The sequence below is a fragment of the Nylanderia fulva genome, unplaced genomic scaffold, assembly GCF_048542155.1.
Source record: "Nylanderia fulva isolate GAGA-0341 unplaced genomic scaffold, ASM4854215v1 Scaffold6, whole genome shotgun sequence".
NCBI lineage: Eukaryota > Metazoa > Arthropoda > Insecta > Hymenoptera > Formicidae > Nylanderia > Nylanderia fulva.
Genome location: NW_028190698.1, coordinates 4273809 through 4300974, shown reverse-complemented (window position 1 = coordinate 4300974; position 27166 = coordinate 4273809). Strand labels below are relative to the sequence as shown.

General features: G+C 32.6%; 3 protein-coding genes across 10 annotated transcripts; all 3 read left to right on the top strand.

Moving 5' to 3' along the window:
- The first annotated feature begins 816 nt into the window (after positions 1–816).
- Positions 817–6232, top strand: Vps11 (vacuolar protein sorting 11). Of its 2 annotated transcripts, none has more exons than XM_085487962.1 (16): positions 817–980; positions 1122–1190; positions 1296–1469; positions 1568–1764; positions 1934–2192; positions 2275–2426; positions 2507–2740; positions 2826–3126; positions 3237–3425; positions 3511–3633; positions 3741–3868; positions 3942–4154; positions 4248–4420; positions 4489–4786; positions 4875–5194; positions 5282–6232. In XM_085487962.1, the coding sequence occupies exons 1-16, from the start codon at positions 966–968 to the stop codon at positions 5710–5712; spliced, it is 3276 nt and encodes a 1091-aa protein (XP_085344088.1). In that variant the 5' UTR covers positions 817–965; the 3' UTR covers positions 5713–6232. The 2 variants fall into 2 exon arrangements, with proteins under 2 accessions (XP_085344088.1, XP_085344087.1); XM_085487961.1 differs by having other exon boundaries at positions 818–980; positions 5279–6231.
- Positions 6233–7004: 772 nt separating this feature from the next.
- Positions 7005–11791, top strand: LOC114942871 (uncharacterized). The gene is made up of 5 exons (XM_029318348.2): positions 7005–7205; positions 7617–7669; positions 7800–7880; positions 7984–8204; positions 8382–11791. The coding sequence occupies exons 1-5, from the start codon at positions 7143–7145 to the stop codon at positions 9554–9556; spliced, it is 1593 nt and encodes a 530-aa protein (XP_029174181.2). The 5' UTR covers positions 7005–7142; the 3' UTR covers positions 9557–11791.
- A 647-nt stretch (positions 11792–12438) lies between these two features.
- Positions 12439–26967, top strand: Nep3 (M13 family metallopeptidase neprilysin 3). 7 transcript variants are annotated; one of them, XM_029317799.2, is made up of 14 exons: positions 13904–14015; positions 15453–15566; positions 17233–17346; positions 17491–17647; positions 17963–18172; positions 18265–18545; positions 19080–19178; positions 19280–19450; positions 19961–20109; positions 20458–20680; positions 20908–21367; positions 21842–21988; positions 22065–22204; positions 22329–26967. In XM_029317799.2, the coding sequence occupies exons 3-14, from the start codon at positions 17233–17235 to the stop codon at positions 22503–22505; spliced, it is 2328 nt and encodes a 775-aa protein (XP_029173632.1). In that variant the 5' UTR covers positions 13904–14015; positions 15453–15566; the 3' UTR covers positions 22506–26967. The 7 variants fall into 7 exon arrangements, with proteins under 7 accessions (XP_029173609.1, XP_029173650.1, XP_029173632.1 ...); XM_029317776.2 differs by lacking the exons at positions 13904–14015; positions 15453–15566 and adding an exon at positions 12439–12822; XM_029317817.2 differs by lacking the exons at positions 13904–14015; positions 15453–15566 and adding an exon at positions 12845–12944.
- Positions 26968–27166: the final 199 nt, after the last annotated feature.

Sequence of the window (27166 nt, the reverse complement as noted above, 5' to 3'; positions counted from 1 at the left end):
TTATTGTCGCGTATACCTGTTGTAACATTGCACTGGCGTGCCGTTTCGTTCGCGGTCTTTTGTAACCCTGTGCCACCTGATTTAATCGAGCGCGTGAATCACGAGCTCGGATCGGCCGCTTTACGGCTTGTAAATGAAATATATAAATGTCGTTTTAAAGTTTCATCATAATCCCCCTTTCCCCTTTTATACCTACGAATCGGGGACTCTCGATTCGCGTGAGTGATCTAAGATCTCATAACATTCCAAGTAAAAAGAAAGCTACCTAATCTATTGTTTCAGCAAGAGAAAATTATGAAGAATTTTTTGCAATAGAGTCACAATTTTTTTTAATCAAAAAATATAGACATATTATTAGATAGTATAAATTCATTTAACAAGTTTAATTATTTTTTAAGATATGATCGCATTTTTTAAGATATGATCGCAATTAAAATGCGCATAAAATCGTCAATACAAAGATATAAATGTAAATATAAAAAGCATAACGAACCCGTGTGTTATCTCTCATACCGTCTTCCTTTTGCCTGCACTCGCTGAAGATGCGCTTCGTGATTCGTGTTTCTTCCTTTAACACACGTAAACTTTTATTAAAAACGTTTGTCACTCTTGTCTGTATTACTTTGACACGTAAATATAATGACGATTGATAATTATTACGCGCACTTATTTACACTGATTAAATTTGAACATGAAGTGATTACTTTTGTATTTCGCCGTTAGAGGCGTACTTGTCCAAATAATCTGGTGCTGCCATCTTGCGGGAAAGACTGTGCGACTACACAAAGTTCGCGCGCATGCGCGACTCGATGTGTCATCGCGAACAGCTGATTCGGAGCAGCTGTAGAAGACGGCGGGCGTGTGACGGATCAATTGTATACATCGCTGTCAAAGAAATAAATCTCACCGAGAATATAATTTTCTCCTAGCACATATGTATAAATAAATATTGTTTTTAAATTATCATGGCATTTCTCGAGGTTTGTTTTAATTACTCGCTCATAATTTATCTTGATTTATCGTTTCGTTCTCGACGTATATTTGCATCTATTGCTCCTTCTTCGACGCACAATATAACCTAAAGTTTTCGACGCTACTATTACACTTTATTGTCTTTTTAGTGGAGACGCTTTAATTTCTTTGACTTGAAAAAGGAGGTTGATGCAGGAAAAATCGCGGCCGCATTCGGAGTAAGATGGTTTTTTAATATATTATTATATAAATTATATTTAACCTTTTACATCATGTGAAAGAGAGAGGTTCTCTTATCTCCTGATTGATAATTTTTTGTATAGGATGCGCAAGTCGCTGCAGCTACCAGTGGCAATGGCAATCTCGTATTTGGGGATAATACAGGCAATGTACATTTGATAAACAGGGCATATGAGATTACAACGTTTCGAGCTTATGAAATTACACTGGTGTTGGCTCAACAAGTTCAACATTCTACTTTTCTATTTACCATTGGTGTAAGAGTGCTGCATGATGATCATTTCTTGCAAAGTATCTCTTTGATGGAATTTTATAATAGATTAAATCTAATTATTCGAATATAATGCATAAACAGGAAGATGAGGCTGGATGCAACCCTACTATAAAAGTTTGGAACCTGGCAAAACCAGATAAGCAAGGTAATCCAACATGTGTTCGGATAAGCAGAGCTATACCTAGTTATCGAGCAGTTCCAGCGACAGCTCTTTGTGTCCATACAAGTCTTACGTTGATGGCGATTGGATTTGGAGATGGTTCTATTATGCTGTATAGGTAAATAAAATATATTTTTTATTTTTTTCTCTTTACCTTATTAGACTATTATTATATTGTCAAAGTTTTATATATTTATTACTTTATTATATATTTTATATATTTTGTGATGCAATATAATACACTATAATAAAAATATCTTTTCTTATTCAAATTCTTCGTTTTTCAGAGGCGATTTGACTCGAGAGAGGAAAAATAAAATAAAAGTCTTAAAAGATGCTAATCTGTCTATTACTGGTCTGGCTTTAAGAGCGACTGGTAAACAGACGCATTTGTTCGTTGCTACACAGAACAGTGTGTTTTTGTATAATATTACTATTAAGGACAAAGAATTTAAAACTACTTTGGATACGATGGGCTGCGCGCGAAAATGCAGCGTGCTTGCTGAATCCATGCAAGACAGTCATTTTATGATCGGACGTAATGACGTATGTCGCACATATTTTCAGGCTCGCATTTTTAATTACATACATAAAGAAAAAAAAAACTATTCTTTTATAAAATTTTCAGGCTATTTATTGTTACACACCAGATGGTAGAGGTCCATGCTATGCAGTGGAAGGTCAAAAAATAATGCTAGAATGGTTTAGAACATATTTAGTGATAGTAGCGAAAGAATCAGCAAACGTTCCGAGAACAACGACTATATCTGCCAAACCCAAGTAATTAATACAAACACGTTTATATTTTATAATTTCTTTACATTTATGTTATAATGCATAAATATATTAAATTTTTGTAGCACAATAGAACCAATACCGCCTGGTGTCGATAAACATATTATTACTGTGCTCGATATCCAAAACAAGTTTATCGTTTTCTCTGCGCCTATGGTGTCTGTCCAAGCAGTTCTATCCGAGTGGGGTGGATTTTTTATACTTAGTGGAGATAACAAGTTGTATCATTTGGATGAGAAAGATTTACAGTCGAAATTAGCATTACTTTTTAAAAAGAATTTGTATGATGTTTCCATAAGGTATATTAAATATTTAATTGCAATGAGATATTTAAATCATTAATTGCACAACTTTTAATATGACATTGTATATATTTTGTTACAGAATAGCTAAAAATCAGCAATATGATGCGGAAGGTCTCATAGACATTTTTCGTCAATATGGAGATCATTTATATTCCAAAGGGGATCATAACGGCGCTATAGAACAATACATAAAGACTATTGGCAAGTTGGAACCATCTTACGTGATAAGAAAATTCTTAGATTCCCAACATATTGATAATTTGACGACGTACTTGCAAGCTTTGCATAAAAATGGACAAGCAACCGAAGATCATACTACTTTATTGTTAAATTGCTACACTAAACTAAATCATACCGATAAGTTGAAAGAATTTATTATGGTGAGTACATATTTATCTGCAGATGTCTCAAATGTCCCAAAATATGTGATATGTTTACAAAGATATATGATATTTTGTATATTTATTATATATTGTTATATATAATTTAGACAAAAGATCGTGAAGTTGATTTTGATGTGGAAATAGCGATTAAAGTTTGTCGTCAAGCATCGCCGGAGGACGCTTTATTACTCGCACAGAAACATGGTAAACACGAGTGGTATCTTCGTATCCAAATCGAAGACAAACATGAATACAAAAAGGCATTGGAATACATGGCAACTTTAGAATTTGAAGAGGTATTATTATATATTTATACGTGTATATGTGTGTGCATAATTCTATAAAAGTAGATATATGAAAAACGCTTAAAAAAATTTTTAGGCGGAAGCTAACATGAAGAAATATGGAAATATTTTAATAGAAAATGTGCCAAATGAATCTACACAGTTTTTAAAAGCCTTATGCACAAATTATAAACCTTCTGACAAACCTCTTGTAGATCAGGTATGTGTACATATTTCATTCTCATGTTCTTATATTAATTTTGAGTAAATTATGCGAGGAGAAATTAAAAGATGTGGAAATGTATTTATCTCGTTATCTTCTTGTAGGAAGCATTAAATGGCTATACAGAGCAGCGTATAGATAAAGCTAATCCAGAGGATTTTATTCATCTATTTCTAAATAATTCTGAGCGACTCGTGGAGTTCTTGGAGCATTTAGTTAAATCAGATACAAGGTTGCAATATTTCATAAAAAGAACATATATTCTATCAGGAAGTTCACTCTATCTTTACTTATATTTCTTGTAGGTGGAGTACACTTGTTTACAATACATTAGTGGAACATTATTTACATGTTTGGTCAGCTTTAGACAATGATGTAGCTAAAGTGCAATATGAACAGAAAATTGTACGACTTTTGCAAAATTCCGAAGCTCATTATGATAAAGACCAAATATTAATACTTTGTCATCAGCATAATTTTAGGAAAGGATTGCTTTTCCTCTATGAAGAGAGCAAACTGTAAGTCGGTCATATATTATATTATTGAAGAGAAATTGTTTTACATATAGAAATATCAATATGCATGAGGATACATGTTGATATCACTTTCAGATATCAAGAAATATTAAGGTTTCATTTACGCGAAGGCGACAGCGAACAAGTTCTCGCCACCTGCAAGAGATTTGGTCATCAGGATCCTAACTTGTGGGTACAAGCCTTGTGGAGCGTAGCTAAAAACAAGGATGCACCAACGAAACTCCTCGCGGATATATTAGCATATATCGGTGAATATTCGCTAAATATTAATTATAGTATTTTTTTCAGTCAAACAAAATCGAAACTGTTGTTACAGCTCAAGAAAGACTGTTGTCTCCTTTAATGGTTATTGATGCAATTTCCACATCACTGACCTGTACATTGGGAGATGTTAGAAGTTATTTATGCAGTGTATTACGAACGGAAAACGAACAGACTCAAGCCGATACGGAATTAACACAGAAATACAGAGCCGATACTCTTAAATTACGGGAACAAATAGAGGCAATAAAGAATAACACAATAATCTTTCAAGGATCACGATGTAGCGCGTGCCATCATCAGCTAGAATTACCATCTGTGCACTTCATGTGTCAACATTCATATCATCAACAGTAAGCTTTTCTAATTATTTTTATCATTTGTACATAAAATTGTTATCACGTAATTTATTTCAATTTATCTTCTATTTTTTGCTTTCAGTTGCTTTCAAAGCTTCTCGGAAAACGAAAACGAATGTCCAGCGTGCTTACCAAACAACAAGAAGTTGCTAGATATTATAAGAGCGCAAGAGCAATCAAGAGACTTACACGAAACATTCCACAGTCTTCTCGATCGAGCGGAAGATCCGTTTTCTTTAGTGGCCGATTATTTTGGTAGAGGTGTTTTCAAGAAATTAACAGTAATTACCGATACAGACAAATCATTACCTACACCAACCAAGTTGGAGGAACCTAAATTGAATTATGGTCCGGGCGCGGAAGCGAGAATCCGATTAAATGAAGGAAAGAGCTCCATCTCAGGTTTATATTTATGATTTTAATTACTAAGTTTTTTGATGTAAATTATATCATGATAATTGTATAATCGATATGTGATTCTTCCAGTAGGAAAAACGGAATCTAGACGAGCGGGATACGATGTTCCCACATTAATAACGGAAGAGCGTTATCGCAGTTTTGCAAAACCGGATGTGTATTCCTCGTCATTGGAGGCGAATATATCGGGAACAGGGAGCGGTTTATCGACACCGCGAGGTAATTCCGCTAAAGCTTCACCGGTGCCGATCAGAGAAGCTCGTATTTTGAATAGTACCACACCAAAGTCATCGCCGATTGAGAAGTCCTTCATTCCACCAAAAAATCCTATTGTGCCATCAAACCCTTTCGAGACTGACGATTACGACGAATCTAAAAATCCTTTCGCTAATGACGACGACGACGATGCAAATAATCCTTTTAAAGACGACGATGATAATGATAATGACGCGGCTAATGATGATGACGATTATAATAAAAATCTAAATCCATTTGGTAGGTAAACCACAAACTAGATATGTATATTAATGTAAACGTGAAAGCAAAGAAAATATTGTCAAATGCGTGCTTTAACAACAAGCATTATGCAATGAATTTACGAATCTAATCATTATATGTAAACTTGTAGTATATATTTCAATTTTATATGCTGTATAAATATCATGTATCATTAATATTATAGTTCCTTCACTTTCGCAAGTAAAAGACTTTATATGCTGTGCAGATCTTTATCCATCTATAAGATAAGATTTAATATTTATCTGAGAATTAGAAGACAAAAATATTTAAAATATGCTTTCTGTATCTTTGCATATGAAAGATAATAATTAAATTAGACCAATTTTTAAATGCTGAAACTTGAGACAAAAGAATCATAAAATAAAAATTAATCAATAGATTATATCAATTTTTGTTTATTATGAGATTCTAATGTAAAAGATAAATAAAAATTTTAAGAGATTAAAGATTGTTTGATTAGCTGATAATAATGTATATTGTTTCACTGTGCTAATGTTTATATTTGGTTAATTTTGTATTTGCAATTATAATTATTATATAAAAATAAAAGTGATAAGTTTAGATTATTATAAAATAATGATGCTTTTGTGTGCTACATCTATTTACTTCAATAGAATAACACTCATATATGTAAAGTATCTAAAGAGGGACACAGATTATAAAATATTGTATACAATTATAATATATTAAGAATAAAAAGAAAAAACTAAAAAAATATAAATCTCTATATGTATATATATTTTTATATTGTTTATATTTTGTTTACTAATATTATATTTATATTTTATATATGTTTACTAATTTTTTAATTTTGCATTATCTAGTTATAATAAATTTATCTATTAGGTGGGATCTTTCAAGAGTATAAAGCATGCCAATATTTTTTTATTATATCATGTTATATTTTTTTATATAGATAATTTTTTATTCATGAAATCGCCGATTGAATTTTATCAAGATTTCTTTCGTGAATTGCATCAATTTTTAGCCTTTCCCCAGTGGTAGATATTATAAGATAAAATTCGCGCTTTTATTGCGTCATCATCGCCATAATAATTATTTATTCAACACGGAGTTAGTTCAGTGAATAATGAGATTTGAGTGAGATTAATATCTCAAAACAAACCCCCTACGAAATATGTAAGATAAAAGAAAATGTGGTATATTGCATTCCGAAAAGGAGGGAATTTCACGAATGAAAATGTTTACCTTATTCATCCCCATTTCATCCCCCATTTTTGTTATGGTGGTAACACTGATGCGAGCTGACGTCATAGTTGAGTTCCGAAATTGAAATCAATAAGCGATGTGCAATGTTGTGTGTACATCACGGACGGTGGGAAATGGCGATTATGTCAAAACATCGTGTTAGATCTCATTGTGCTTGATCGCGGAATCATTATTCATCAGCGAAATGGCTCGCAATAGCAAGAAGAAACTCGCGATATTCGCGGGTACATCGAAGAGTCTAATTTACGTAAGTAGCCTCGTCCTTATATGAACGAATATAATGCTCATTTTTTCCTAGCTTCTTTTTTTACAATTCTCATAAAAAAATATATATATCAGATTTAGAAATTATTAATTTATACTCTATACTATATTATCAATATATGTATATATATATACATATTTTATATTTCAATTAATAATTTGGAGCTCTACTTAAATTGTATTAAATTTTATTACTTTTTTCATAAAGTCTAAACAATGGAATTATCCATGCTTTCAAATATTATTATTATTCAAAATGTTTATTATTATAGAATTTTGTGATGTTATTTTTATATATATATATATGATGTTAAATAAAATATAACATATTTAATTATGTATAATATTTCTTTTCTCTTTTAAAAAATTGTTTAGGATAATGCATTTTTTTTAGGCAGAAGCAAAGTTTTGTGCCTCTGATTTGCCTGGAGATGTAAAATATTATGAGTAAGTTGCATTTTTTGACACTTGGACAATTTTGACTACATTTAATCTATGTGTTAGCTTTACAAAAATTATTTATACTTAATAGTGTTATTTTTTTATCAATTTTTGTCAATTGTAACTCATCTTTCAGATGTTCGAGAACAGAATATTGTTGTGCTTTTGGTTGTTGTGTGTCACCTGGACTCCATTTCCATCATTTATGGTACTATTGGTAAGTAGAATGTTTAAGAATCTCATTCCTTTTTGCTCCAATAATAATTATCAATATTTTGTAAACATTTGCATGTTATATATAATATATAAAAATGTTTCAGGATCCTGGTTATAATTATGTTCCTCGTGTGTTCGGGTGGTGGGTGGTGGTATCGATACTGGTTGCAAGGCAGATATAGAGCAGCAGCTTCAGCTATTCCGACACGATCTTCCAATACCAGATCTCAACATTCTCTTCGCAATGCGTCTTGTCAAGCGCAGCAAGCTCGAATTACATACAATTCAGCCAGAAATACCGTCCTATTGCATCGTATGTGGAAAGGTTCGTATTTTTCTTTTTTTATATATATATATATAAATAAGCATAAAACGCACATATATATTTAAAATAAATTCATTTTTTACAAATATATTTAAAATAAATATATATTTAAAATAAATTCATTTTTTACAAATATATTTAAAATAAATATATATTTAAAATAAATGTTTCTAACAGGTCCTCAAAGAAACACAGCAGCGCCAATGTATAATAGTAATGCAACCACTTCAACGCACTATCAGAATATGAACGTAGTGTTGAACGATACCAGTTGCCCTTACTATCAATTGTACGGTCCACCGCCTAGTTACGAGACAGTGATAGCGCAGACACGCGGGAAAATCTCCAATCCAGCCTCACCGGAATCTTCTGCGCGATTGAATCTCCAAACGGCGAACGTGATACCAAATCCGAGTGTGCCGCAATGTTTCTTCTACACTTGCAATTCTCCAGCCAGATTGGTAGACTCGAATCAAAGTGACAACGCGACTTCCCGCCAGCTCGACAATCACGAGAGTGTTCCGTTCGCGCATTTCTCGCAATATTGCGTACCGAATGGCGCTATAAGTCAAAACATGTGCGTCCCTTTAGAGTACCCGGAGGAATCGATCGCCTCCGGAGGAAGCAACTTCAGCCACAGTTACAGTTTACAGAATAGTCCGCAACGGCTGCCGGCTTATCCCACGGACAGATCGTCCGATGCCTCGAATGCGGAAATTCAGAATGGATCCGAGGGATGCGCGATGCTCAATGTCGATACTGCGATCAGCAGCTACAGAGAATCGTGCCAGAGTCCGTGGCACGGAAATAACGATCAGTCTCTATTAAAGGTCCACGGTAAGATTGGCGAAAACCGTCTGTCTCGACAAAGATGCGCGACAATCGCGGAGATGCGTATTCCCTCGTCTAAATCGGAGGAGAGCGAAAGCGAAAATGAACTAAAGCGCATATGTCCCGTGATGATTGCGAGCCGAAGAAATTTCCCGAGACAACGTACGGATTACGGCGGTTCCCTGCGATTACCTCGCAGTCAGACCGGAGATGTCATTTATCAAGGCGACAGCCTCCAAAGAGTTTCCTCGAAAAAAGATTCGTCCTTTAATTCCAATCGCACGGCAACTTCCGAGAACGCGCTTCGTAATGCAAATTCGCCGGGACAAGAGGCTGTCGCGGGCTCCTCTCAATCAAATCCATCCAATAATGTGATATTAGAATCTTTTATTTTTGAAAATGCGCAATTGCCTCCGAGTGAAAATGTCGAAGAGGCGCGTGGTCTTCGTACAATGAATCGGAGTACAAACTTTGATCTTGAAAGTAAACACAAATTAAACAGATCAAAGTCGCTAGACTGAATATAAATTGAAATCCTTTATCCTTGTATTACGCGATGCTTATATATTCTTGTATGTCTCTGTTATTCGCGCGTAATATAGCAATACAAAACATGAATAATCGTTCGTTATCACATTAGAATAATCCTCATCTGTTTCCGAATATCGCGATTCAAAAACGGGAGGATTCTATTTTATTAAAAATAATGCGATATACATATATCTTCTTTAATACGTACATGTTTAATGAGATATATTTCATTCAGCGATATTCCATATTTATGTCGACTTCATATTATCGTTTCGCGTTACTTCATCGTGTCTTAAATTGTCGAATCTGGTGATTAAATCTCGTGAGATGTATATATATATATCATCCATTATTCTCTCGCGCAGAATTAGCGAACATAATATTAGACGTTAGACTTAAATTGCACTTTCGCAGTATTTTTTGCAAATGATATATCGCAATTCCGAAGCTAAACTATTTTTTGATTACCTATTAATATTAAATATTATCTAAGTGTGATAGGTGATAGTGTGATCTTACGTACGCCGACAAAGCATCTTATTTATTCTGATATCTGCGACACATACTGCCACGAGAAGATCTTTTTCAACGTTGTATTAGATATTGATCTAATTTTTAATTCCTGCACTATACTTAAATGTAATTTATGATTTCGGAACGGATAAAAACGGTGTTTCAGAAACGTTGTATTTCCACAGACAGCGGCCCAATTTAATCCACTTACGCACAAAAAAAAAGGAATATCAATCATTGTGTTTCATTTCTCTATATCGATACGTAACGATATGTAAGCAAATAATTATCGCACATTTTTTTAATCCTCGGATGGAAACGCACTTGTGAACAAAAGTCTTTACAGAAGAGACTAAGGTCTTCAGAAAAAAAAAACAAAAAAGTAATAAAATTTATTTTTTAAATATTATAATATAAATTTCGACGTATTTTCTAACGATAATATTGATATCGAACTTGACAAATGCCGAAATAGTCTCGTTCTTTGAGCTATACTTCAAGTCGGTCAAGCCAGTCCTCTATATAAGCCTCTATCACACACATATGTGCACATTAATATTATCTCGATATTAAAAAAAAAATGAGTAAAGTTAATTACTACACATTGCACACACGTATTTAAAGGTAAGATATAGTTATCCGAAATAATTATATATAGTTTGTTCACGATTAAAGCAGGGATATCCTGCTGTAATAAAAATGCGACCGCGTAAAGATATATAAAAAGCGGAAGTCGTTCAAAAAAAAATTGAACTTTAGGAAAGCACGAACGCGAGAAAATATATACGGTGAAAATAATTTATTCTATTTAATTCCACTTGATAACACGCGATTGTAAATCGTGTTTGTAAAAGTAACGCGTTTCTAACAAGTGTTTAAAATCTTCGCTCTCTTCTATTTTTTTATTCCGCATACACAATGTGCAAGAAAAAAGACTGTCCTCGTGCTGTGACATGAACGACATTTAATTTATAATACTTTTAATCAATCAATGGCAACATTAAATTGCAATGGTCGAATTATATCGTTTAGATAAATTGGAGTTATAAGCCATTTACGCGCTACACCTCTTCCATTATCTTTTGATACAAACACACGTACAAGTACACAATCAGTATTTTTTAAGGTCGCAGAATATTACGTCGAATGCGCTAATCCTTCAATTTAGATTTCTTGAATTATAATAGCGGTCCAAGAAACGCATACGTGCCAATAGCGACAAGTCCGTTAGATAAGCAAGAGTATATTGGATAAGCGAGACATAGTCTCGTAGCCAAAGAAGTCTTGCTTTAAAATGCAAAACAAAATAAAAGATATATATATATATATATATATACAATTATTTTTTGTAACCGATCCTAATTAATAAATGGGGGCTGTTTAATGAGTCCGCGTGATTATACAGTACCATATAAGCTTGTACTATTGTATGTCGTGTGTGTATACATATATGTGCATGTGTATGTATATGTACACACGATAAATTACGATAGATTACGAATCTAGAAGGATTTCTAGTCAGGAGCAACTATATTTTGTGTGCGTGCGTAGTCTGCGCGTCATATTGTATAGCTTTAATGAGCTCTCTAGTTTGAACGATCTTCTCACCATAATGTGCAATCATGTATTCGCGCGGAATCAATGACATTGTATAAGATGCTATACTATAATGTGAAAGAATGTCTGTCCGAAATAAAGACACGAAATATTTATTCACGTATACAACCAAGATAACTTTTAGTTCCATTTATAAAGTCCTTTAAAACAACAGACTATATCTTGCATATGAAACTGGAGAACACAGAAAAGATGATTGTGCTAGAAAAATTTATTTTAAAAATCTATCATTAAAATTTAATGCGATAAATTAATGAAAAAAATATGCATCAAACATTTTCTTCAAAATTAATCAGAAATATCTGAAGTAAGTTTCTTTTTATTTAACATTCGATATATTTATTCAGTAACAAGTAATAATACTCGTATATCGATTGAGTAATGTTAATATATTAAAATATAATTCAAAAGCGAAAGCAGTAAATAAATACTGAAAAAATTAATCAAATACTATTCGAGAAGTATATTAGGAATTTTCTTGCCAGGACGGATACTTAACAATTCCTTTTACTTTTAATTTGATCTGTTTCAAAAGGCGTTGCGATTTAAATATCCGAATCGAATAACTATTCGGTATCGATCCATCTGTGCAATCTTCAAACTGTTCATCGAATTGCTGATTAATGCACGATGGGATAATATCAGTATCAGCAATGATAAGGCGGTACTTGTCGCGAAGCAACGATAAGAGATGGCAGGTGCAACTGAACGGGCGAGAAATCAATATAAACGGGATTCGCGAAAGGGTGGAAAGCGGGTGTACGCGAAAAGCGGCGAAGCATCCCTTATGAGAGAGAGAAAGAGGCGGTCGCCGCGAAAGAGCCGATCGCAGCATATTTTAGCGGCCGCGAGATCGACGAAAAAAAATGTCATAGTCGCGGTGTCGGTCGAAAATACCCAAGAGTGTAAAAAAAAGCGACCGTCTCTCCTCTCCTCTCCTCTCGCCCCTCTCGTCTCTTCCATCAACCCTCCCTGTTCACTCTGCCTTGTCCGTCGACCCTCAATCGTTGCCCCCCGACCCGCGTGTGTACATGTGTGTGCATTTCCACCCTCAATGGTGAATCAATAATTAAGGTGACAGTGCAGTGGTTGCGCGATCGTGTGCCGGGTCAAGATGTCGGTGAAGGTGAGTCCTTCGGACGCGAATGCGACTTGAACGTGTCCGAATAAGCTTTCTCGATTCCGACTGGCTCCGATCCGAGAATGGTTCTGAGTTGAACCGAAGCCGGATGCGAAGCGTCCTCGTATGTACGTTTCTGCTCGGAAGGCTCTCTTGTTATGTAATCGATTTCGAATAATAATATACTTTGACATATCGGGCGAGATGACGATTGCGAAGATCGATTCTGCGTTATCTTCGTTGTATGACATCTAATTACGCTTCTATATATCTCGTCGATAAGCATTAATGACCGTAGGTCATGATTCGTTACGAACACACACATACATATATATATATATATATATATATACACGTGTGTATATGTATGTGTGTAAATAAAAGCGCAGTATTTGCGTACGTAAATATACTTGCGATTACGATATATCTCTATTTGACGCAACCTTGTTTTCAACTTTTAATCGGCGCTCGCGCCTAACTATATGCAACTTTATATGTGTTGGAACTTTAATAATTGAAGTTTCTTCGATAGAATTTTATCAAGAAAATTTCCAAGTAAGATTTCGAAAAAAATTAAATCTTCATAATGTAACTTTCATGTACATGTATATATTCTAAAGAAGAAAGAGAAAAATCTTTGATGACAAAATTTTCTAAGATCTCGCGTTTACTAATTTAACGATTATAAATCGATTCTAAAGAGTATCGTCAATTTTTTCCTCCTCTTTATATGCGACGTTCCAATTTATTAGTACATTGATATTTTTTTTTCCTTTTGTTTCACGTGTACACTGCTCTGTTTCCCGCGTGATATTCTGTATTGTATCCGCGTATCGCAGGCCAGCTGTGAGTTCTTGATCTCGTTAACGGAGTATAAATGTCTGCGCGCGGAGTCGGCTGCCGCGTCAAGTCGCAAAATTTTTTAATGGCAATAACAGCGTCACAAGTGTCCGCTTCCTGCTGAACACTTCGCCGATAACGAGGATATAGCGAGGGACGCGTTACGTAGACACGCGTGCGCGCTCGAGGCGCGTGCGTGTTTGAGACGCGCGCGCTTTACGGCGCGCACGCACGCCGGCTGCAGCGCGTGCAGGCCAATTGCAATTTGCGTGTCGGTGATACAGCACGCGAAGCGTGTTTCGCATCTTTCCGCGCGGAAATCCGCGTAAGCAAAACGAGGGGTGAATGCGTAATTAGAGGTGCTCGTATTTCAAGTTTATATACTCACTGTTACTCGATTCGAAAATTACGGTGGCTTCATTTTCTTTCTTCGAACAAATAATTTGAAAAATTACTTTATAATAAAAAATCCGTTAATTAGAGATTTATATGGTAATTTGATATGTGAACTGCTTTAGTGGGCTTAATTTGGATTTAGTGTGTTATGTGCAGCCTCCGTTTCATATGAGATTCGCTGATAAGATTTACGTCGTAAGCGAAAGCAGATAACAGATTTACGAATACATTATATATAGGTTTCGATCGTCACATTAGTTTTTTCTCTTTTTTGTTAGGATTATGTGTACATACATATACATTATATCTTTTATTATATAGTCAATCTTTCTGCGAGAGACTTTTAACATTTAAATATTATACTAATACAAAAATTAATATTTTATTAGATTCAAATTCAAATTATGCTGAAATTTACTTGAGTACAACCTCTTTAATATTAAATCGCGCTTGTGCAAATGTAACATGATTTTCAAATTTTGAAGTATTACACTTTAAAATAAATTTTAAAAATGTGAAAAATATTATCACGTATTTTTTAAATATACATTTTAAATTGAAAAATCGTAACAAAAATTAAATAAAGCAATAATTTGTAAAATTTATTTTAAATACGAGATTTCATATTAAACATAAATCTTATACAAATTTGACACTTTTGTTACATGTACACACATTTGTAACTCTTTGATCTTTTTCTATTTTAAATTCAACGTAAATATACTTGAAGTCAGAAACATTTATATATAAAATATGAATTCTTTTTTATACATGCTGCATATATAAAAAAGAAGTAGTATCTTTATTTATAAGATTTAAATAGTATTATATAATATGATATATGTATATGTATATACATAATCCATAGAAAAAAAAAAGAATATGACGTTAACGATCGAAATATGTTTTTGTAAATCTGTCATCTGCATTTGCTTACGATGACGTAAATGCTATCAGCGAATCTCATCTGAAACGGAAACCGCACGTCAATACGCGTACTTACTAAACAGACTGACAGGAACTGAGACTCGCATTCATGTCAAAAGTAATGTATACGTTTGTCCGACTCATGCTATATAATAGTTAATTTTTTTCCATGAAATATTAAATAATTTGTATTGGTCTGATAAGAGCGTTAAGTATAAAGTGCGACACGCGAGGGTTTTCAATATTAAACGGCTTGTGTCAGTCTGTCCGATATCGCCTGAACGGGCCTTTAGAACATTTTGTAGAGTCAAGAGCGATTTATTTTTAGCACAGTCTAAAATCGTAGCGTTGCTACGAAGTTCGCGAGTGAGTTTTGCATCTTCGGCGAAAGTTATCACCTAGGATCTTCGTTTTCGTGAAGTGCGCGCATAAGAAATCGCTATTGTGAAGAGATTTTTGACATCTCATTACAGATATCCACAATTTCACAATTGTTATATTATTTCAACTTTTAATTTTCGGCTTGTTATTAAGTTCCTTAAAAAGCTGATCTCGATTGTCGCTCGAACAAACTCAAATACAATTGGGTAAATAAAGCAGCAAGATTATTTTATGTTAAAATTTACGCGCGCTACTTGTATACTTACTGGCGAAATAATTTGAAATTTTGAATTAGGCTTGCTATTATTCCGGAGGATTTAATTTAATTCCATATTTTCATTTCATGAATTTCGTTTCCTCATCATATCATCACGTTACACTCTATATATGAATATCGTTTTATGCACGAGTGTTGATACTGGGTTTCAGTTGTTTGAATTAAGATCATTGTGTCTATTATACTTCCACACAGCAAACTGTGTCATGAAAACAAAATATAAAATGCGCATCTCTTCCGCGACAATTCTATTCTACACAAAAATCGCGATAATTCATGAATTCTACTGTGACTGGTATTCTTAGCTTAGAATATATTTTAAAAAATAGAAAGAGGAAAAAATAGAAGAATAAAGAAAAAAAACAAAAATAGAAAAAAATTGTAAAATATTTTAAACAATATAAAGATTATTCGAATAAAATGATTAAGATAAGCCAATATTTTAAAACAGTGCAATCATGAATTAATGAAAATTATAATTAAAAAAAATTACGTGAGACATTTTTTTTTTTTTTTTTTTTTTTTTAGAAAACATTAATTCCAACACAAAACTTTAGTAAAAAAATATCGTAAAATATTTTAAGTATTTAATAAAATATTTACAATAGTTTTAGAAAATAATATTTAATATTTAAATTTTTTTAAATAATTATTTAAACGCACTTGAGCTCTAATGATTATGTAAAATGTCTGTACGTGGTCTGTTGCGCTTAACTATGTTATCATGTAAATAAAATTGTAAATGTATTTTTTTGTTATAGCAAACAAGTTGTAAATATGCATAAATATCATATTCTGCAGAGTTATATTGCTTATCCTTATATATCTTACATAAGATCTAGATTGGAAACAAGTTAATAGATCTCTTATATAAGATTTTTTATTATAAACTCGAAAATAATTTTTTTTATTTGAAATAATTCCTTATAATTTATTATTCTTATATAAATTTTAAATAGTATATATCTTTTGATTTAAATTATAGATATAATAAATCGCTCTTTCAATTATTCTCAGAGTAGGAAGCGAAGTTATATAATATTAAATAAGATATTAGATAGGTATTTTTTAATTATTTATGAGTAATAAATCGCTATTCAATTATCTTCGGAATACGATGCGTAATTATATACCGCATATATACATTAGCAACTAAATTTACGACTAACTACAATTAATTGCCTTATCTTAAACATAGGTGCGAGACACACCTTGTTTTATCTTTATTTGCAGAATGCGGTATAGCAAAGAAAATATTGAACTTCTTCGAAAGCGATATTTACTATATACATGTAATCCCGACAATTGTAAATTAAAATTCTTAAGACTCTTGATCAATCACTAATAGAATATCACTGATACATATTTATACTATAAAAAAGCGTTTACATAATTTCTTATTTTTAACATCATAATAGCAATAAAAAGCAGTTTTCCTTAAGTCATAAAGATCAAACGCCGTTCTTATTCATTATCATAAATCAATGCAATTTAAATATCGGCAAGTCATACGTTCGACTTAAATATTGCTTTAAATCTTTGATGTTCGCTTACACTTTTAATGCACAAATTTATTTTTCCATGTGTCTCCTCAGATGACGAGGTATAAACAAGCGGAATTCGAGGATGAAGATAGTAGCAGCATCGGCTCCGTCGCTCTAAATAGCGAAGGAATCAGTACATCTGCTACGCATATAAGATATCATACGGTAAGTATCCAATCAAGCAAACATTTTTATAAAAACCGCAGTTATAGAATTATAGAATTTCAAATCAATGATTCAAATAAGTCAATCATTATCTTAACACTGAATCATCGTCTAAGCAATCAACATATGACTTTGTTGTTTCAGGGTACAACGATGTGGAAGGCGAGAACTGCTTTGGAGAGATGCCTTCTCATAATTTGCGCTGTTTTATTTCTAACGATCATAGTACTCGCTATCGTGATCAGCAGCAAAAGCGGTTGGGATGAAGCACAGATTCTTCATGTCACTCCTCATGGAGAAGGTAAAGAAATATAATCACTTTTGGAAATATTAATATTATCGATAGCATCTGGACAGATCAAGCACAAGGATGCGTCACTCATTTTTATATTATATTTTATATATCTTTGTTAAAAACAAAAGGGACAAATTTAAAGAGTTATAAAGTTAATTACGCTGGTAATGACACAAATGGTTTAAATCTCTCAATTTTTTTAAGTATTTATCTCATACGCCTCCCGTAGTTTCAATTTCCAGCGTAAAAGAGATAAAAATAATCGATTAATGCGACGTTAATAAATGTCAGTACAATGAATTACTCCACGAATTGTTGCAGATGGCTCACATTGCCTCACAGAACACTGTGTAACGGTGGCAGCGTCCCTAATTAATAGTATAGATTATTCCGTCGATCCTTGTGATGATTTCTACGAATACGCTTGCGGTGGTTGGAGGAAGAAAAATCCCATTCCGGATGGGAAAAGTGTCTGGGGCACGTTCGGCAAACTGGACCAGGACAATCAACTGGTCGTCAAGAATGTTCTCGGTAATCATTCGTAATCGCGCGTAATTAAATGTCGGATGATCCTTAGCGCGTGTATATGTACGTTTCATAAGTCATATGTGTCCTGCGCGCAGAGAAACCGTTCAGCGAGATGAAGTCGAAGGCTGAGAAGAAAGCCAAGTATTTTTATCTGTCCTGCATGGACGCGAATGAGACTATCGAGGCCCTCGGAGCTAAGCCGATGCTGGAATTGTTGGAAAACGTCGGCGGGTGGAACGTTTCCGGCAAATTCAACATAAGCACGTGGTCCCTGCAAAACAGCATGCACGTCCTGCAAAACGTTTACAATATGGGCGGTCTGTTCTCCTGGGCCGTGAACGAGGACGACCGAAACAGTACTAGACACATAATCCAGGTAAGCAGATTATAACAAAAAGAGAGAGAAAGAGAAATTAAACCGAGGAGATTAGACTGAGAAAGAAATCCGAAGTCGCATGTCCTCTGTCATTTTTAAGTTCATTAATTACTATCATGCTTCTTGTGTACAAAGCTTAATTTAATTAGGACGATGGTATTAATTACAATTTTTATTATTGTTATTATTGTTATAGTAATGAAACGCGTAATTAGAGCTGGACGGTGAATTGAATTAATGTAACTTCTGTTCCAGTGAATTACTGTAATTGAATTAAATGAATTATTATGTACGTTGTGTGCTTTTTTTAAAGGAAATTATTCGACTCTCGTGTAAAAAAATTCTTAATAAAAGTTTCAATTCTCTTTGTACACTTATAAAATAAAATATGTTATTTAAGAAAAAGAATTAGTGGCAGAGCAATTTCTTAACAATTAATGAATTAGAAAAAGAATCTTTGATTGTCTACGCCTAATGACAATGTTAACGTCACATATGCTAATTATTACATCAAAAATGTTGTTTTCCTTCAAGATCGATCAAGGAGGCTTAACCCTACCAACCGCAGACAATTACCTCAACGTAACCGAGCACGGCAAGGTCCTGGCTGCCTATTTGGACTACATGACAAAGGTACACAAGGATAGCACGTATTCGCGCGCACGATTTATCGCCGCACGATACTCTGAATCGCATCAGGTGAATCGAGTACAGGTACTCGTGCACGTTTTCAGATCGGCGTGCTCTTAGGTGGCGAGGACAACTCGACGAAGAAACAGATGCAGGCAATAATCGATTTCGAGACGAGACTCGCGAAGATCACTATACCGCCCGAGGAACGCAGAGACGAGGAGAAGCTCTACAATCTGATGTCGTTGAATGAATTGCAACGTAAAGCACCCTTCGTACGTTTATTGTCACCTATTCGATCGAGAATAGCTTCCAGTATATTTTGCGTTTCAATTTATTTGCAGATGCGACCAATAATTGGTTGCGACATTCAACACAGTCATCTAATATGCCTTCCTACAATGTAAAAAAATATGTATTATATTACACGAAAATATGTAAAATTACATAAATAATAAATGTAAAATTACACGATAAATAATAGAAATGTTTACCTTTTCATTATTTATCACGTAATTTTACATTTATTATTTATGTTATTTTACATATTTTTAATGTAATTTTACATATTTTTTTACAGTGTACATCTTAAATGAGACACTGTCATATCCTGCATGTACATATGATATCCTTTACTTTCTATTACACAATTGTATTCTGTATACATTCTTTCAAAAAACATGTTAAAATTTTATTATAAAAAATTAAAATTTTTTAAAATCAGAACAGATCAGAGGATGAAGTTGATGAAATTACGATAGTTTACATAATTCTTATGTGTTTAGATGTCGTGGGTGGATTACTTTCAAAATGCTACGCGCATCGTGAATAAGAAGATTAACAGTAAAGCGATGATAGTGAATTTTGCACCGGAATATTTTGTGCAACTGACGAAACTCATACACGAGTACAACAGTACGACTGACGGGAAAATGTACGTATCTATATACGTGTGATAGATGCATCAGAGATCGTAAACTGACTTTAATACAGATGTCAACTAAAGATGTTAGAGAAATTAAAAGCTAATTTTTTTCTTTAATTAATTAATTTAACAAACACTTCATTTTTAATTTAATAATTTAAATTTAGAATTTAATCTACAAAAAGAGACTATTTCTTTTATAAATAATTCTATCTCTCTTTTGATAAGCACAAAATTTGTTTAAAAATAATATTTAATAATTGATGAAGAAGTGCACGATCTTTGATGAATATCATAAATTTTTTCTATCCTGTCAAAAAAAATCAGTCTTTTCCTCTACCGTTTTTCTTTCCACAGAATATTGAATAACTATCTGGTTTGGCAGACCGTGAGGTCCTTTACAGCGTACCTGTCAAAACCATTCCGCGAAGCTTACAAGGGCTTGCGAAAAGCTTTGCTCGGTTCGGAAGGTCGCGAGGAACAGTGGCGTTACTGCGTTACCGATGTTAATAACGCCATGGGTTTCGCTATTGGAGCAATGTTCGTCAGAGAGGTTTTCCAGGGCAAGAGTAAACCCATGGTTAGTTTGCACATCAGTCTCTCAAAAAAATATCTTACAATTATTTTTCTTGATCGATTTTTCATCGTTCAAATTAAAATAACAGTTTGTCATTTTCAAAATAAAACTTATTATATCCTAGAAATTTTCATAAACAGTTTTTTCAAATATCGAAATAATTATTTAAACACTTCACAAAAATGCGTCTTCTAATTTATAGACTAATCGATTTTGATCGTTGCTTTTAGGCGGAAGAAATGATCAATCAGGTTCGCAAGGCGTTCACGAAAAATCTGAAAAATCTAGATTGGATGGACGAGGAGACGAGAAAAGCCGCAGAAAAGAAGGCAAATGCTATTACCGACATGATCGGCTTTCCAGACTTTATTCTACAACCCAGCGAGCTCGATGAACGCTATAGAGATCTGGCGGTCAAACAGAACGAATACTTTCAAAATAATGTGCGCGTGAATAAGTATGTTTTACGTAAGAATCTCGAGAAGCTCGATCAAGTGGTGAATAAGACCACTTGGATAATGTCGCCGCCGACCGTGAACGCTTATTATACGCCTACCAAGAATCAAATCGTCTTTCCCGCTGGTATTCTTCAGAGTCCGTTTTACGATATGGAGAACCCGAATAGTTTGAACTTTGGCGGCATAGGTGTAGTCATGGGACATGAGTTAACACACGCTTTTGATGATCAAGGTAACGAGTTTAAAGATGAATTAAAGCCAGGTCATATTTTTACATATAAATCTTAGAATCAAAAATAAAATACATATAATATGTATTTTATTATATTTTACAATATAATTAGCTTAAACACATTTGTTATAAAATGCATATTATGTATTATAAAATACTTATTATGTATTTTGTAACAAATGTGTGTAAGCTAATAATCTTGTAAACAAAATTATTTCAAATCAATGATTAACTTTATAGCCAAATTGCAGTCTTCAGGTACTTTTTATATATGGTATAGAGATTTTTACGCTTGAAGTAAATCTCAATAAAATTATTATTATTTTACTTGCAAAAAAGTATTTATAACATGTGCAGAATCAATCAAATTTATTCATTTATTGGAAAGTAATTCTATTTAATTTTATGTTTATAACGTGCCGATTTAATTTTATCTTTATTACTTGTGTATTTTGGGTATAATATGTTGAACAGGTCGGGAGTACGATTTACATGGAAATTTGCATCAGTGGTGGAACGATGCCACGATAGAACGGTTTAAAAATAGAACAGAGTGTTTCGTGGAACAGTATAATCAGTATCAAGTACAAGGTCGAAATATAAATGGCCGACAGACCTTGGGTAATAATATTGATTATTAATAATTCAATGTGACAGAAATATCAGAGTCTAGACCGATCGATTGTAATGCACACAGGAGAGAATATCGCCGACAATGGGGGCCTTAAGGCAGCGTATCACGCTTATCTTTCGATGCCTAAAAGCTACAAAGATCAACTGCCGCTACCCGGTCTCAATCTGACGCATCGTCAACTATTCTTCCTGAATTTCGCAAAGGTTGTCTAATAGAATTTACTGCACGATATTGAATATCGACATTTAAAAAAAATTCGTATTTTTGTAAAAATGCAAAATAATGTAAATTGCACGATAATTTAATCAACGTGAGAAATTTCCGCAGGTGTGGTGCTCCGCTATAACAACCGAGGCAATGACTCTCCAGATCGAAAAGGATTCCCACAGTCCGCCGAGGTATAGGGTGATAGGACCACTTTCGAACCTGCCAGAATTCGCGATGGAATTCAACTGCCCTAAGGACTCGAAGATGAACCCGGTTCATAAGTGCGAAGTGTGGTAACGCCTCGTATTTTCTTTCAGACTGATTCATTGATGATTCAAGTTCGGTTTGAGCTTGATTTCTAGCGCCGTGGTATGGGACCGTTCGCGGCTTTCTATGCGCCGTTGCATAAGAGAGGGAGATACAATACACACGTCGTAAAACACGGAACTTGCTTCTGGCATCGAACTGTGCGTTTTCCTTTGCATATCATATACTTATCATATGTGGGGATAGCCGCTTGAAGTTTACGATTTCTTTAATGTGCATAATTTTGCACAATTTTCAAATTGTTAAAAAAAAGTCTTTTTGGCTACTAGATTATACAGATTATCCTAATTTAAAATTGATTTTTTATTGTTTATCTTGTTAATGTTGTACTTAAAAATTAAGTAAATATTCGGGGGGTACGTGGATACATAAATTTATTTATTTTATATATTTCTAAAGATTTGTGAATCTTGAAATTAAAGAGGATTTATGTAGATTTCTCTCATACAGGCAAATTTAAACCTGCATGTGCGCAAAATATATCACGCACATTAGAATAATAGGAATTACATTTTTTAGTTAATACTTTTTGTAAATCTAAACGAATCATTCTCTTCAATAACACGTCCGCAGAGCGGATTGACACTTTTTCACAATCACAAGACAACGCAAAAAGGAGGTAATTTTTATACTGTTTTGGAAGAGAGAAACCTATAAAATTGACAAGAAGTGATTTGTATATGCCAAATGTCACGAAAAGCTAAATATTTGGAAATGATTAGGGAATTTTCTGTTTGTCGAAAGAACACACACACACACACACACACACATATACATATACATACAAGAACTGTTACATGTATTATTCTTAATGTTGAGATGTGTCGCGATCAACATCACTTCTTTTTGACATAGTTATATCGATATGATATAGTTTATCGAGATTATTGAAAGCGCTAAAATCAACTAACGAAGAATGCAAAAATATTCTCAACACACATTACACTGTCGTTTTTCACTTTTATACATGGAATCGGTATTATAATAATCAATCGATTTAAACATAAAATGATGATTAAAAGCACTGAAGAATAGATAAAATTGATTTTTTAATATTTAAATTAGAAGAGAATATAGAAAAATTGCAAAATCAGATGATAATAATTAATAATTTTTCAACTTTTTTAAAGTTACTGTTTCATTTTTTTTTATATTTAAATTTCGAGCAGCTAGAATATCTAAAATATGTTTTACCGATGCAAGCAGTATTTTACAATACATTAACTATGACCTATAATATCATTTATAGTTTACGAACGTTATCAAATAATAAAAGCATTGAAAGTCTGAAAGTATAAAAATCTCGCAAGCTTCAATTTATTTTCTTTAAATATTTATAATTATTAATTTTTAATGTTAATGTATATCAACATTTATAATAATTATTTTGTTAGTATTAATATCAACATTACACAAAATATAAACATCATTTTGCTTTCAATAATCTCGAGAAACTGTGCCTAGAAAGTAATTGGCTACATTTGCAGTCAGAATCTACTAGTATGTTTTATGTAGGCTTAAGAAGTTTATTGGGCAGAAAAAAATTGCTTACTCTTTTTCATGACTAGCGCGTGCTAGACGAAATTCGGTCGTCAAGATTGCGGTAACGCGACACGCGCATGCGAGACAACACTATTGCTGATGTCAAGAGAATTATTTTTAAATGTGCTTAATTGTATATAATTTTGTGGCATCCAGCGCATATTTGATATTCGAGCGAATTTGACTTAGAGACTAGCAGAGGTTTTCAACTTTTTCCATCCAGCGAGAAAACGTCTCCGTTAAAAGAATCGAGCCAAAATTTATTGTGTAAAATTGTGGATAAATTAAATTTAAATTTTTTTCTCGAAAAAAAAGGAAAAGGGAAGAAGGAGCTTTAAAATCTAAAAGAATGATTAGCTAAAATAAAAATTATTCAATTTCTGTGATCTTTTACAAAAATTATATATTATATTATATTTGCAAAAATTATTGTTCTTAATTCAATTTAAATGTTATATCAATTCTTGTGATTTAGATATGGTGCTCTTTATGGATAGTAAATGTGCAAGTTGTTTGACTTGATCTCATATATATTCTTTTTTTTCGCGAGAATTATATGTATATATCTTGTTATATTCAAATAATTGGATGCAAAAGAGCTTATAATAAATTATATTGTTATATTTAAATTTTAAATGATTGGATGCAGAAGAGCTTATAAAATGTAATATTTTATTGATAAAGGCTAAAACAGTTTGTAAATAATGTGATTTCTAGATTGAGAAGGCTTGTGTATGTCTATTGACATGGATGTCTAATGACATGTATCTTTGTTTTTAATACTTATATTAATATTAATTTTAGCGTTCTAATTAGTAAGAAACTTTAATCGGCCTGCAACGATCAAAACTCAAAACGAACAAAAATGTTGTAATCTTCTCGTGCTAAATGAAAGCGAAGTCAATAGCGAACATATCTTGGAATATCATAGACAATATGGGGATTATCGTGCAATAATTTAGTTTATTTCTGCGATATAAAAGACACGTGAAAAATTTCGTGTTTTACTTTATACTTTTTAATACCAAATAGACTCAAAGAAATTAACACACATGAATATAAATTAATGTAAAAAATGAAACTTACGATACATGATATGAGTCTTTTAGAAGTCAAACTGTTCAAATTCTTTTTTCTTTCAAAAAAATTTATTTAAAAAATTTACAAAGAAGTTGATCAAGATAATTTCCGAGAGGCTCATATATCACTGCAAAAATAGATGTAAAACAATCAATAAGTTTTGAGAAAGTTATTTTCCACAGGGGTATTATATTTAAATTCTTTTATATAAGATAAAAGACTTAGATTAATAACTTGCTAAATCACGTGAGACAAAGTAATTTTATATTCACGGTTTATGTTGCTTTATTATTTTAATAAAACACTCGCGATAAAAGATTCTGACGCGCGCGCGCAGTCAATTTCTTACAACTTATTTTTTTCAAAAATAATAACTTGTAAGAAATAAATTTTTAAAAAATATCCAAACGCAAAGAAAAGTAAATACTATTAATAATTCACGTGACATAGCATGTCATTATCCTTTCTGCATCTTGCGATGTATAGAAAATAATTAAATAGCGAAGCATATCTATGTACTATAAGTTAATTATCATAATTCATTCTCGTTTTGCTTTGAATTTTTTTTCCAAAAACTTTCAATTACAATGTGAGCATAATAATATTGCAGCTCGAACGTTGCATACTTCAAAAAAGATGTTAATCAAAATCTGATTTTTTTTTAAATATAAATCGAAATAAAATAAAAAAAGAGATACGTATAGTCTCTTCTTATAGAAGAAAGAGAACAAGTATTATATAGATAGCAAAAAACATCATTGTACATTATGTAAGACACACTTATTATTGACGCACGTAGTAAATTTATTTACGATCTCCAAAAAAAAAAATTCGTAACGAGACGTTCTATATTATAAAGGGACAAAAAAATTACCGATAATTAGATACCGATTAATTCGTCTTCAGATTACATTGCTAAATACCAAAGAAATGCCAAAGAAATTAATTTGGAATATTGTAACAACTCTAAACTCTAAAACTGACCCTGACACATTTTGATACAATAATTAAGTGAACCCATTAAGTCATAATTATTATATATTATAAGTTTTTTCTTCATTTTTTTATACACTTTTGTTCGAACAAACATTTGGACAAATAGCTGAAGAATTTAATTATTAAACTTTCGGAAATATTCTCTTTTAGAATAGAAACTAATCAAATATTAATGCATTTTTATGCTCGAGAAAATACGATATCTCGCAAGATGAAAAAATTCTACGATCCATTGGGGATATGTCTAGGATTAAATCTAGGATCCCTGTGTTAATATAGGGTTAAAAGCTCGTCAGATTTGAAAAATCGATGGGGTATGTATAATGCGGAAATGGGAAAATTTTAGGAAATACTGTGGGACATACCGTATCCAAGTATTTTATTCAAATCGTCCTCCCATCCCTCTCTTTTCCCGCATCTCCTTTAAAAAGTCAAAGTGGTAAAATACCACGTAAGAAGAAGCCAAATTTTCTCTAATTACAGCGTAAGATCCATATAGGCCTTAAATATTTGACGCCGATGCATAATGCATTTGTAAATGTTCGTTGTTTATAATAATTGTGAATAATGATTGTAATAATGAGAGGAGTATGTATCGTCTTTGCGATTACATTGTTGCGTGTTTGTGTTCGAGGATACTATTCGTGTATGGTTTCATGTAACACAAAAAGTGTATCGGTCAATGACGATGTTCGCCATGATTATTTTTCTGTATTGTACATTATGTACTATATATATATATATATATATATACATATATATATGCTTACATTATTAAATCAAAATTAAAGAAATAGACAAATTTTCGCGCTTACTGCTAGAATTATATTCTTTGCATCATTCACTTCCGTAAAATGTGCATCTCAAATGTGTTATATGTTTTATGTATTATATTTATATTAATATTTTCCAAAGTATTTATTTAATGAGAATTTTTTTCTAAGTTGAAGAAATTATGTGCAAGAAATTATGTAAGATACTAATTAGTGAGATAAACAGTATTGTTTATTATA

What these genes read in the sequence shown, in the direction of transcription:
- Vps11 (XM_085487961.1), top strand. An exon ending in GGATATATTAGCATATATCG is followed by an intron (nt 4,421 to 4,488) that starts GTGAATATTCGC and finishes CTGTTGTTACAG; the next exon opens with CTCAAGAAAGACTGTTGTCT. An exon ending in CAACATTCATATCATCAACA is followed by an intron (nt 4,787 to 4,874) that starts GTAAGCTTTTCT and finishes TTTTGCTTTCAG; the next exon opens with TTGCTTTCAAAGCTTCTCGG.
- LOC114942871 (XM_029318348.2), top strand. Translation starts at nt 7,143, where the DNA reads ATGGCTCGCAATAGCAAGAAGAAACTCGCGATATTCGCGGGTACATCG. An exon ending in CATCGAAGAGTCTAATTTAC is followed by an intron (nt 7,206 to 7,616) that starts GTAAGTAGCCTC and finishes CATTTTTTTTAG; the next exon opens with GCAGAAGCAAAGTTTTGTGC. An exon ending in GGAGATGTAAAATATTATGA is followed by an intron (nt 7,670 to 7,799) that starts GTAAGTTGCATT and finishes CTCATCTTTCAG; the next exon opens with ATGTTCGAGAACAGAATATT.
- Nep3 (XM_029317776.2), top strand. An exon ending in TGTCACTCCTCATGGAGAAG is followed by an intron (nt 17,648 to 17,962) that starts GTAAAGAAATAT and finishes GAATTGTTGCAG; the next exon opens with ATGGCTCACATTGCCTCACA. An exon ending in TGCAACGTAAAGCACCCTTC is followed by an intron (nt 19,451 to 19,960) that starts GTACGTTTATTG and finishes TTATGTGTTTAG; the next exon opens with ATGTCGTGGGTGGATTACTT.